The 13433-nt window shown below is 40.0% G+C and overlaps 1 protein-coding gene across 1 annotated transcript in view; it reads left to right on the plus strand.

Moving 5' to 3' along the window:
• The window catches only part of LOC126336368 (dehydrogenase/reductase SDR family member 11-like), a 58667-nt gene that overhangs the window by 18964 nt on the left and 26270 nt on the right, over positions 1–13433 (plus strand). Inside the window, exon 3 of the mRNA XM_049999974.1 lies at positions 9190–9319. Coding sequence (XP_049855931.1) covers positions 9190–9319 — 130 coding nt within the window. The remainder of the gene's footprint in view (positions 1–9189; positions 9320–13433) is intronic.

The raw sequence follows: 13433 nt of genomic DNA on the forward strand, positions 1-13433 counted from the left end.
AAAAATGGTTACATACTAGAACTGAGGTAGACAGAGAAAGTTATGTTGGAGAAAGAAACAAAGCCAAACAGATAGTTACAGGATCCAAGAAGAAATCTTGGGAAGACTTTGGAAACAGATTGGAGACTTTGGGTCAAGCTGCTGGAAAACCATTCTGGAGTGTAATTAGCAGTCTTCGAAAGGGAGGTAAGAAGGAAATGACAAGTATTTTGGACAGGTCAGTAAAACTGCTGGTGAATCCTTTTGATGCCTGTGGCAGATGGATGAAATATTTTGAAGAGTAGCTTAATGTAGGTGACAATGCGATCAGTAACGTTTCAGATTTCGATGTACAATGGGACAGAAACGATGATGGAAATAGGATCACATTTGAGGAAGTGGAGAAAATGGTCAATAGGTTTCAGTGCAATAAAGGGGCTGGGCTGTATGAGATGAAGTAGGAACTCATCAAATACAGTTGAATGTCAGGTCATAATGGCTACACAGGATAATTGAAATGGCATGGGAGTCGGGAGAGGTTCCATCAGACTGGACGAAAGCAGTAATTACAGCAATCTTTAAACATGGAAACAGAAAAGATTGTAACAACCACAGAGGTATCTCTTTGATCAGCGTTGTGGGTAAATCGTCTCAGGTATTATTGATAGGAAAGTGCGAGTATTAGTTGAGGACAAATTGGTTAAAAATTAGTGTGGGTTTGGGCCTCTTAGAGGTTGTCAGGACCAGATCTTCAGCTTATGGCAAATAATGGAGAAGTGTTACGAGTGGAACAGGGAACTGTATCTATGTTTTATAGATCTAGAAAAGGCATATTACCGGGTTCCTAGGAGGAAGGTATTGTCTGTTGTACGTTATTATGGAATAGGAGGCAAACTTTTGCAAGCAATTAAAGGTCTTTACATACATAGTCAGGCAGCAGTTAGAGTTGACGGTAAATTGAGTCCATGGTTCAGAGTAGTTCCAAGGGTAAGACAAGGTTGCAACCTGTCTCCACTGTTGTTCATATTATTTATGGACCACATGTTGAAAACAATAGACTGGCTGCGTGAGATTAAGATAGGTGAACACAAAATAAGCAGTCTCGTATATGCAGATGACTTAGTAGTGATGGCAGATTCTATTGAAAGTTTGCAAAGTAATATTTCAGAGCTAGATCAGAAATATAAGGACTATGGTATGAAGATTAGCATCTCCAAAACAAAAGTAATGTGGGTGTCCACAACCAGGAAATCAAAGAAACATTGGGAATGAACTCTATAGATGCAGCAGTCAGGGCGAACAGACTTAGATGGTGGGGTCATGTTACACACATTGGAGAAGCAAGGTTACCCAAGAGACACATGGGTTCATCAGTAGAGGGTAGGAGGAGTCGGGGTAGACAAAGGAGAAGGTACCTGGATTCGGTTAAGAATGATTTAAAGTAATAGGCCTAACAACAGAAGAGGCACCAATGTTAGCACTGAATAGGGGATCATGGAGGAATTTTATAAGGGGGACTATGCTCCAGACTGGACGCTGAAAGGATTAATCAGTCGTAAATGGTGATGATGATGATCAAATTTTTCTTTAGACTTGGATGGAGGTCTGAATATGCAACGAATCTCGAGAAAATTGATCTTATGTAACATACACATTTGCTGTCGCGAAGCGCCATCGATATAACCACATTGAAATATCCACATATTCCTCATATTTCGTAAACTATTTGAGATTATGGTAAATTATAGCAGTCAATGAGGAGAGAATTTTACCATAAGTTTATTATACAAAACTTAATTATCTATTTCGTCATTTCATGAACACAGACTTATTAATGGGTATTTACTTTTAAGGGCCATTGGCAGCTGATGAAAGAAGTGCTACAGGTTTGGGAACGACATAAATGAAGACAGTGCACAGTGTTTTTGATCCGAGGATGTGCTTTTTGATAATACACTGGCCTTACTTTTCCTCAGTTCCTCACATAATAAACTGAATAAATCAGTGTTTCAGAACTCTCTCGCATTTGGGTCTGCTCAACATGTTAGTGGGGTGACATTCTGTAAATTCGTCTGTGTTTTGGTAAAAGAATGAAATTTTAACATGGCAACAAGAGGAAAGTGTAGATTTTAATCAAGATTCGCCACTCACGCCGCTTGTTTGAAATTTTCAAATTGTTAGCGAGCAAAGCGAAAATAATTCGCTATATTTTCAGCAGAATTTTATTTAGTTACTAGCTGAAGAGGAGGTGACAGATCTTTTTGAATGACCACTGTGCAAGTGTGGATGTGGGGAAGCCCCACTTAATATATACAAGACATGTGAGTTTCAGTTGAGAATGTCCTCACCCCTCCAGCACTCAGCATTTTCCCCACCACTACTGCTCTCCCCACACTTGTCCTGCCGACTGTGCATCTGCCAGCCAAGTTATTCTGCGCACTCTATACCTTTCCCTAGAACGTTCTATATCAGAAAACATCTATCTCAGACATTTAAAAATTGTTTCTACGAGGGGCATTTGAAAAGTTTGTGCAAAAATAAAAACCACTTATGTTTTTGGGGTAAACCTTTTTTATTTTTCGACATAGTCTCCTTTTAGACTTATACAATTAGTCCAACGCTGTTCTAATTTGTTGATCCCTTCTGAATAACAGGATTGGTCCAAGTCTACAAAATAGCTAATAGTTTCTGCAATCACCTCGTTTGAATAAAATCTTTGTTCCGACAGCCATTTCTTCAAACTCTGGAACAAGTTGGAAGAGTAGGGGAGACGTGAAACAAGTTGGAATCCTATTTCCATTAATTTTGCGACCACAACTGCTGAGGTATGTGAGGAGTAATTGTCATGATGGAAAATGACTTTTTTGTGGTCCAATTAGCGGCGTTTTTTTGGAGCTCGGTTTTCAAACGGTCGAATAACGATGAATAATACGCACCTGTAATAGTTTTATCCTTTTCCAGAAAGTCGATGAGGATTATTCCATGTGAATCCCAAAAGACAGTTGCCATAACCTTCATGGCCGAAGGAATGGTTTTAGCCTTTTTTGTGTGCAGATTCTTTTATTTTTTTATTTATTTAATTATTGTTCTGTGGGACCAAATTAAGGAGAAGTCTCTATGGTGATGGAACGAGTCAGTACATGAAATTATAACACGATATTAGAAACAGATAAAATTAAATATAAAAAAACATATCCAGGTGACAAGTCGTAAGTTTAAATAAAGAAAATCAACAATGTAACACAGGAATTTGCTTAATTTTTTAGCTCTTCCAGGAGTTCCTCGGCAGAATAGAAGGAGTGAGCCATGAGGAAACTCTTCAGTTTAGACTTAAAACAGTTTGGGCTACTGCTAAGACTTTTGAGTTCTTGTCGTAGCTTATTGAAAATGGATGCAGCAGAATACTGCACTCCTTTCTGCACAAGAGTCAAGGAAGTGCATTCCACATGCAGATTGGATTTCTGCCTAGTATTAACTGAGTGAAAGCTGCTAACTCTTGGGAATAGGCTAATATTGCTAACAACAAACGACATTAAAGAAAATACATACTGTGAGGGCAATGTCAGAATTCCCAGACTATTGAATAGGGGTCGACAAGAGGTTCTCGAACTTACACCACATATAGCTCGAACAGCCCGTTTTTGAGCCAAACATACCCTTTTTGAATCCGAAGAATTACCCCAGAAAATAATACCATACGACATAAGCGTATGAAAATATGCGAAGTAGACTACTTTTCGTTTTGAACTGTCACTTATTTCAGATACTGTTCTCATGGTAAATAAAGCAGCATATAGTTTCTGAACAAAACCCTGAACATGGGCTTTCCACAACAGCTTACTATCTATCCGAACGCCTAGGAGCTTGAACTGTTCCGTCTCGCTTATAATACGCCCATTCTGTCCGATCAAAATATCGGTTCTTGTTGAATTGTGAGTTAGAAACTGTAAAAACTGAGTCTTACTGTGATTTAGCATCAAAATATTTTCCAAAAACCATGAACTTATTTCATGAACTACATTATTTGATACTCTTTCAATATTACACACAAGATCCTTCACTACCAAACTGGTGTCATCAGCAAACAGAAATATTTTTGAATCACCTGTAATACTAGAAGGCATATCATTTATATAAATAAGAAACAGCAGTGGCCCCAGCACCGACCCTTGGGAACGCCCCACTTAACAGTGCCCCATTGGGACTGAACATCACTACCACTGTCAATATTGCGGAGAATTACCTTCTGCTTTCTGTTCTTAAAGTAAGAGCCGAACCAATTGTAAGCTACTCCCCTTACTCCATAATGCTCCAACTTCTGCAGTAATATTTTGTGGTCAACACAGTCAAAAGCCTTCGTTAAATCAAAGAAAACACCTAGCGTTCGCAACCTTTTATTTAATCCATCCAAAACCTCACAGAGAAAAGAGAATATAGCATTTTCAGTTGTTAAACCATTTCTAAAACCAAACTGAACATTTGACAGCAAATTATGTGAATTTAAGTGCTCCAGTAACCTTGTATATACAACCTTCTCGATAACTTTAGCAAACACCGATGACATACAAGTAGGACTATAATTGTCAATATTATCCCTGTCTCCCTTTTTATAAAGTGGCTTCACTATCGAGTACTTTAATCGGTCAGGAAACCGACCACCCCTAAAGGAAAAGTTACAGATATGGCTAAGTACTGGGATAACATACATAGAACAATACTTCATTATTCTACTAGATACCCAGAGATATCTATGAGAGTTCTTGGTCTTTAGTGATTTAATTATTAACTCAATCTCCCTCTTGTCAGTATCATGGAGAAGCATTTCAGGTAACAGTCTCGGAACACATTTTTCTAAGAGCGCTATATGATTCCCTGTTGGGACTAGGTTTCCATTTAGTTCACCTTCTATATTCAGAAAGTGATTATTAGATATTGTACATATATGCGACTTATCAGTAACACGGACATTCCCACTAGACACTGATTCTATGTCCTCGACCTGTCTCTGCAGACCAGCCACTTCCTTTACGACTGACCATATGGTTTTAATTTTATCCTGAGACTTAGCTATTCTATTTGCATACCACATACTTTTTGCCTTCCTAATAACAGTTTTAAGCACCTTACAATACTGCATTTAGATTCTCACTATTTCTAATGTTTTGATATAATTGTCACTTTGTTCTACAAGATATTCTTATCCCTCTAGTCAGCCACCCAGGTTGCCTGTTTATGCTAGTACCCTGTTTTGAACGTTCTAACGGAAAGCAAATTTCAAAGAGCACGAGAAAAGTTGTGAGAAAATCATTATATTTATCATCTATTGTATCAGCGCTATAAACATCTTGCCACTCTTGTTCCTTGATAATGTTTACAAAGGTCTCTACAGCAACTGGATCAGCTTTCCTAAACAGATGATGACTATATTTAACACGTGTTGCAGCACAAAAATCTTTTAGAGTTAAAATTTGTGCATCATGATCTGAAAGGCCATTCACCTTTTTGCTAACAGAATGCCCTTCTAGTAATGAGGAGTGAACAAAAATGTTGTCTATGGTTGTTCTACTGTTCAGTTGCACTCTCGTTGGAAAGAATACGGTTTGCATAAGACTATATATGAATTAAGGAGGTCTACCAGCATCCTTTTCCTTGCACAATCACTTATACAATTAATATTGAAGTCACCACATTGTATTTCCTATAAAGTGAACCTAGAACCTCCTCTAGCTTTAGCAAACATGTGGTGAAATCGTAGTCTGGGGATCTATAAATAACAACAATTAGAAGTTTAGCTCCATTAAATTTAACCACACCTGCACAACATTCAAACACCTTTTCAGTGCAGTACTTTGAAACATCAATTGACTCAAATGGGATACCGTTTTTCACATACATGGCTACTCCCCGACACCGCAAAGAGCTCCTAGAAAAGCTGCCAGCCAACCTGTATCCTGGTAAAGGTAGCCTCTGAATTATCTCCTTATTTAAGAAGTGTTCAGATATACCAATAATTTCAGAGTCAACATCTATAAGCAATTCACTAACTTTATCTCTAATAACTTGTATATATTGATGAATTATACTAATTCCCTCATTACTCAGATACCTAAGCTTTGTCAAAAGTGGTTCCTTTGTTAGAGAGACTTCCCTTAAGCAGGAATACCTATCAGCTGACTTCAATCTAAAAAAAAGGTTCAGCTCTAACACCCACTAGTACATGAATTTTCTCATGAGTGATCCCACCACCCCCATCTATGCTGTCACCTATAAGTTTTGCCAACCTCCTCTTTCCACACCTGTTGAGGTGCAGGCCATGTCTAGTGAAATCCATCCTGCTGGTAGACTCCACCGACACCACTGAAATGTGACCCATGCTTTCTGTCATCAGCGCACCCTCAAGTCTCATGTTATTACGCCTGACAGCTGTATTAAAGTGAGGCCGATCGTGACGCTGAAACAGTTCCACGAAATGTACATTCGTGTTGCCAGTCTGAGTGGCTATCTTTTCCAGGTCACCATCTATGTCATAGTCCCCATCCCTATCAATACTATTACCAGCCCCACCCTCTATCACTATTTGATCCCCTTTAGTAAAATCCCTACATAGCCCCCCTATGTTAGAAGCCACCTGAGCCAATCCTGCATTAGGCTTCACAATGCTAGTGACCTGGTACTCACTCCCCAGCACTTCCTGCAACTGCTGGCCTACACCTCTGCCATGAGAACTACCTAACTGCAGAACCTTCTTCTTCCTCTTCGACTTTGCAACTTTTCTAGCCAAAGTAACTAATGACATCTGCTGCATACTTCCTACATCTACATCTACTAGAGATTCCTCTCCACTAAACTCTGACAGTTGGTCATATCTATTGTAAACATCAATAGTAAAACAATCTGAAAATCTTCTTCTCCTAGCAGATCTCTTGCCAACAGCCAGCTCCCATTCCCCAACCCTCTTCTCCCTCCTCATCCTATCTAGCTCCTCCTGTGCGTTTTTCAACTGCACCTGAAGGGCACAGATCTTACGCTCCTGCTCCTCTATTAGCTTACTCTTGCTACATAACCTGCAGTTCCAGAAGAGGATCTCACCAGAATGCCCACTGGCTTCCCCACTGCATTCCTTCCAGGGAAAATACTTCGAACAAGTCTCACACCACAATCTACTTCTCACGGACCTACGGCAAAGCCCACACTTCTCAATCATGGTAAAATTTTACTTTTTCTATGTTCCGCTACTACAATAAGAAGATGTTAAAAACTGACTACAATAATCACAAACCTACTCTACAAGGGAAGTAACTACTATTATTAACAGTATTAATAAACAACAAATGTGGATATAACAAAAGATTAATACAGAAAGAGAAGCAAACGTCTAATTACACAGTAAGGAAGCTGAAAACAGTTCCCAAAAATTTCTTCTGAAATTATTTCACCAGAAAAGACAAAAAACACCGGTTGAAGACTACTAAAGTTCCTAAATAAACTACTATACACATACAATTAATTAGTACTTAGCTTTCGATGCGCCGCTACAGCTGCAACTGGTCAGCGTGGAATGTAAACACAGGTAAGAGGTTACGTTGCTCGATACGAAACACTCACAAATATCAGGTCACAACACAAGAAAGGCAGAGGTGAATGAAGACACCACTAATAAATCACTTATATAGTAAATATCATCACAAAAACCGTTAAAATATGTATCTGAAACCTAAAAATATATAAAAAAACTTCGAGAGCGATCTCACACGCAGTCACTCGCTTATGATGTCACACCCCGTCCAAGTCCAAATTCTCAAGGCTGTCAATTCAACTAAGTACCTTGGTAACCCATTGTTTAGATTATTGTTTAGTATCAGGAGTATAGTAATGTATCCATGTTTCATCCACAGTGACTAAACGGCGTTTAAAGTCCTGCGGATTCTTCCTGAAGAGCTGCAAACCATCTTTGCAACACTTCACACGATTCCGTTTTCGGTTAAGCGTGAGCAATCACGAAACCCATCTTGCAGATAGCTTTCTCATGTCAAATGTTGATGCAAAATATTATGTACCCATTCATTCGAGACGCCCATAGCGCAAGCAGTCTCACGTACCTTAACTCTTCTGTCATCCATCAACATAATGGATTTTATCAGTGACTTCTGGAGTCGTAACGTCCATACAGCGTCCAGAACGTTCAGCAACACTTGTGCCCATATGGCCACTCATAAAATTTTGAAACCACTTATAAACTGTTCTAATGGAAGGTGCAGAGTCACCGTAATGTTTATCAAGCTTCTCTTTAGTCTCCTGAGGCATTTTGCCTTTCATAAAGTAATGTTTAATCACCACACGAAATTCTTTTTCGGCCATTTTTTGACAATCACTCGAATTCCCTGATTCACACGAATGCCAAACACAAAGAAAAAGACCAATATGGCTGAAAATTGATGTGCGTTCTTTCCAAAGATGCTAGTAGCTAAACATGACCTCGATAGGCGCTGGTGGTGCCATCTCTCGGACGTATGTCTGAACCTATTATCATAGTTATTATTGTCATTATTATAATTATTATATTAGTATTATCACTATAGTGGCAGCAGCTGCAGCATTAACTTCATGAGTCATAGCCAGTAATATTTAGTTAAATTCTCACTTCAGACTCTCAAATCATTTTAATACTAATTGTCATATCAAAATACTTATTTATTAGGAAACTGTGATGTAAAATATGTAGTCTATTTGTCAAACCTTGGTTCGATGTAAGAAATAGGCTGATAGCCCTAGTCATAACAGATTAAATAAACAAATACAAGGATTATGATAGGTGGAGGGATATGCACCCAGGTGAACAGTCGATTGGCCAACGAGTTACTTTCCTGCATTCCAAGACACAAGAAAGGACTGAGACGACAGTCTTATGGAAGGCGCGTGTACCGTACCAGATCTTATGGAAGGCGCGTTTACGATACCAAAAATACTATTGAGCAGCATGCATACATACAGATGAAGCCTGTGATGCATGAAGAGATCATGGCAGTTGCTTACTGCGTTGTCAAAACATCAAACTTTTGTAGTAAATTTTAATAATAACAACAGCAGAATATGTGAAAAATTTTAAGTGGGTGGATGATACATCGGAAACTCTCTAAACATTTGTATTTATGAAAATTATTCCATAAATATACCGTTTACCAATGTTTAATTTCTTTTTCTGACAATCAGATGGCAAGACAGAAGACTGGAAGAGTATCCTGGACGTGAACGTGTTGGGTTTGAGCATCTGCACCAGGGAGGCCGTGCAGGACATGCTGAGGAGAGGTATCGATGACGGTTTTATCATCCACATCAACAGGTGGGTTACTCCACCCCTACTGGAAAAATGGGATCACCTGCATTCCTAATCACTTAGTATCACCTGTCGAAAGACATATAGCCTGTTAACAGCCATTAAGCGTCAATTGAATCCAACATCCACGCACCTCTGCATGGTAGTCTATTCTGTGAAAGCCCCATCATCTCGGAGTAGCTATTACAGCCTGTATCTATTTGAAACTGCTCACTGTAGTCTGGTATTTGTCCCCCTGTGCATTTTTTGCCATTTACAGTTCCTTCAATTACCACATTGACAATTCCTTAGCGCATCTGGATGTGGTCTAGCAAACAATTCCTCCCTTTACTCAATTTGTGTTACGCCCTCATTAATTATCCCAGTGGTCATCAACAGTCCTTGCACAAGAACCAATAGAGACATTGTGGGGTGGCACCTTGAGTCGCTTATGTACTGGTATTATTAATTAGTGATAACCTACACAAAGTAGTATGTTACGAACCCCCAATAAACTAACCACGTAATTGACACGACAAACAGACCACCGACCCTCTAGGACGGACCGCAAAATCTCGGCAGCATTCGGAATGCTTCGTTTCGACTGTTCTCCTTTTCATATTGCTGCGAGCCACAGAGACCCGAAAGATGTCACACTATTATTGCCTGTTGTGGTGTTGTTTTTGTTATGATGTTGTCTGTGTGAGTGGATGACTAATGGGTTAATGATAGTAATCTGACTTATACATAAAAGCATTGTACAATTTGAGACCAGATGATACATGTTCACCGAATGTTCGGAATGTATTTTTCTGCTACTCCTTGCGTTGTGCTATAACAGCCTTCATTTAATTTCACATTCCTTGCCACAAATCTGTACCACATTTAAAGGTAAGTGTCTCTATAATGCGCAATCACAAACCCACATTACTTGCGTTTGAAATTTATACACGCACGTTCAGAAAAAACGGAACACCGTGAACGACCGGAGATAAGATGTTGATATTCACAGAACATGTACATTAGTACGTTCTGCAGAAATGATTACATCTAAAGGACCAGGTTCAAGGTCAATATGGACAACCATTTTTCAGACCATGCGTTTGTGATATTGAAACCGTCTTGTACACAGTTCCTTGCTGTTCTTGTTGGCGGGTTCCTAGATCGAAGCCTGTTAGTGTTTGCAGCCTCAATGTCTTGGTGGATTGGCAGGCTTCGATTTCCCATGATGTTTTTGTATTCACGTACATGGACATCAGTACGTCGCAGGTGTGGCTTAATATTGGGAGCCATTACTTTGGAGTGGGTTTAATTACTCCAGAAATCATCCTTAGAGTGTTATGCAACTGGACATCCACCTTTTTTTACATGTGGGCCGTTTAGCCAAATCGGAGCACAGTATTCGGCAGGGGAGAATACAAATGCTAAATCAGAGGTGCAGAGAGTGGAGGCCGTTGCTCTCCAGGTAGTACCACAGAGCTTTTGAATAATGTTGTTTCTTGTCTTTAATTTTTCGGCAGTCTTTGTTAGGTGCTTTTTAAAATATAGTGTTCTGTCCAGCGTCGTGCCCAAGTACTTCAGCGTTATATTATGCCAGAGAACGGTGTTTTCAAATCGAATGTTGAGTTCCTCTCCAGCGAGTTTGTTGTTGAGATGAAAGCAACTAATCTGTTTTGAAAGCATTTGGTTGAAGTCTCCACTTACAGAAATATTCACCCATTATCTTCAGGTCTTTCGTTAGGATATCCTCAGATGCTTCAATTGTGCTACATCTTGTAGCGAGGGCCCAATCGTCAGCATACCCGAACTTTATTGATCGTTTTTCCGGCAGCTCTGCAGTGGTGCAAGCACTGATCCCTGTGGTAAGCTATTCTTTAGTTTTTTGATGGAGCGGTAGTCAGTGTCCACACTTATTTGGAACACCCTATCATTGAGCATGCTGTCTATTAAGCGTGCTATAGATTTGCAAGGAATTACTCGAAGAATTTTGTACATGATACCTTCTCTCCCCACAGTATTGTAAGCTGCTGAGAGGTCAATAAAGGCGATTGATGTTTTCAATTTTCTCTAGTATCCCGCCTCAATGTAAGTACTGAGTGACAACACCTGGTCAGTACAACTTCTTCCTGGCCGAAAGACTGCCTGTTCATCTGGGATTGCCCTGAACAATTCTGGGCTAATTCTGTTATATATAAGCCTCTCTGTTAATTTGTATGTGGAAAATTGAGCAAGCCATACTTTTGTATGCTAGCCACAGTTTATGTAGTGTCACCGCCAGAAACCACACTTGCTACGTGATAGTCTTTAAATCGTCCGCGGTCCGTTAGTATACGTCGGACCCGCGTGTCGCCACTATCAGTGATTGCAGACCGAGCGCCGCCACACGGCAGGTCAAGAGAGACTTCCTAGCACTCTAACCAGTTGTACAGACGACTTTGCGAGCGATGGTTCACTGCCTACTTATGTTCTCATTTGCCGAGAAGACAGTTTAGCGTAGCCTTCAGCTACGTCATTTTGCTACGACCTAGCAAGGTGCCACTATAAGTTACTATTGATATTGTGAACTATGTACCTTCAAGAGCGACGTTCATCATTAATGGATTAACGTTAAGTATTCCACAAGCTACGTCCGTTGTTTCAAAATTCTAATTTCCTTATCCTGTTCCAGACCTCACGCCAGCCTGCGTGATTTAAATCGCGTGCCTTTCGGCCTCCTCTAGTAACACGGTGTTGGCTCTCCTGCCAACCACAACACTGGCAACGAGGCAAAACCGCGTTCTTATCGACATTGCCCTGATTTACTTGTGTAATGGCTTCGCCACAATCTCCAGATGTACTGTCCGAATTTTATCGCTTACAGAATGAGCAGACGCAGGCCTTACTGGATGCCTTTTGACAGCTCGTCCAGGGTCAACGTGCAATTCGAAACGATGCGGCAGAATCCGCTTCACCGCTAACGCAGCCACAACCTTATCTTACCAATGAAACTACTCTGAACCATGGACTCAATTTACAGTCAACTCTAACTGCTGCCTGACTATCTATGTAAAGACCTTTAATTGCTTGCAAAAGTTTGCCTTCTATTCCATAATAACTTACAACACACAATAACTTCCTCCTAGGAACCTGGTCATATGCCTTTTCTAGATATATAAAGCATAGATACAGTTCCCTGTTCCACTCGTAACACTTCTCCATTATTTGCCGTAAGCTAAAGATCTGGTCCTGACAACCTCTAAGAGGCCTAAACCCACACTGACTTTCATCCATTTTGTCCTCAACTAATACTCGAACTTTCCTTTCAACAGTACCTGAGAAGATTTTGCCCACAACGCCGATTAAGGAGATACCTCTGTAGTTGTTACAACCTTTTCTGTTTCCACGTTTAAGGATTGGTGTGATTACTGCTTTCGTTCAGTCTGATGGAACCTGTCCCAATTCCCACGCCCTTTCAATAATCCTGAGTAGCCATTTAAGACCTGACATCCCACTGATTTGATCAGTTTCGACTTAATTTCATCCACCCCTGCCCCTTTATTGCACTGCAATCTATTGACCATTTTCTCCACTTCCTCAAATGTGATCCTATTTCCATCGTCATTCCCATCCCATTGTACATCGAAATCTGAAACATTACTGATCATATTGTCACCTACATTGAGCAACTCTTCAAAATATTCCCTCCATCTGCCCAAGGCATCAACAGGATTCACCAGCAGTTTTCCTGACCTGTCCAAAATATTTGTCATTTACTTCTTACCTCCCTTTCGAAGACTGCTAATTACACTCCAGAATGGTTTTCCAGCAGCTTGACACAAAGTCTCCAACCTGTTTCCATAGTCTTCCCAAGATTTCTTGTTGGATGCTGTAATTATCTGTTTGGCTTTGTTTCTTTCTCCAACATAATTTTCTCTGTCTACTTGAGTTCTAGTATGTAGCCGTTTTTGATACGCCTTCTTTTTCCTTTTACAGGCTGCCTTGACTGTGTCATTCCACCAAGCTGTTTGCTTCATCCTACGTTTACATACTACTGTTCCAAGAAATTCTGTAGCCACTTCTAGTACTATGTCCCTGTACCTTTGTCCATTCCTTTTCCAATGACTGTAATTGACTATATTCAACTAAACTGGTATCTTTACGA

This window comes from Schistocerca gregaria, chromosome 2, assembly GCF_023897955.1.
Source record: "Schistocerca gregaria isolate iqSchGreg1 chromosome 2, iqSchGreg1.2, whole genome shotgun sequence".
Classification (NCBI taxonomy): domain Eukaryota; kingdom Metazoa; phylum Arthropoda; class Insecta; order Orthoptera; family Acrididae; genus Schistocerca; species Schistocerca gregaria.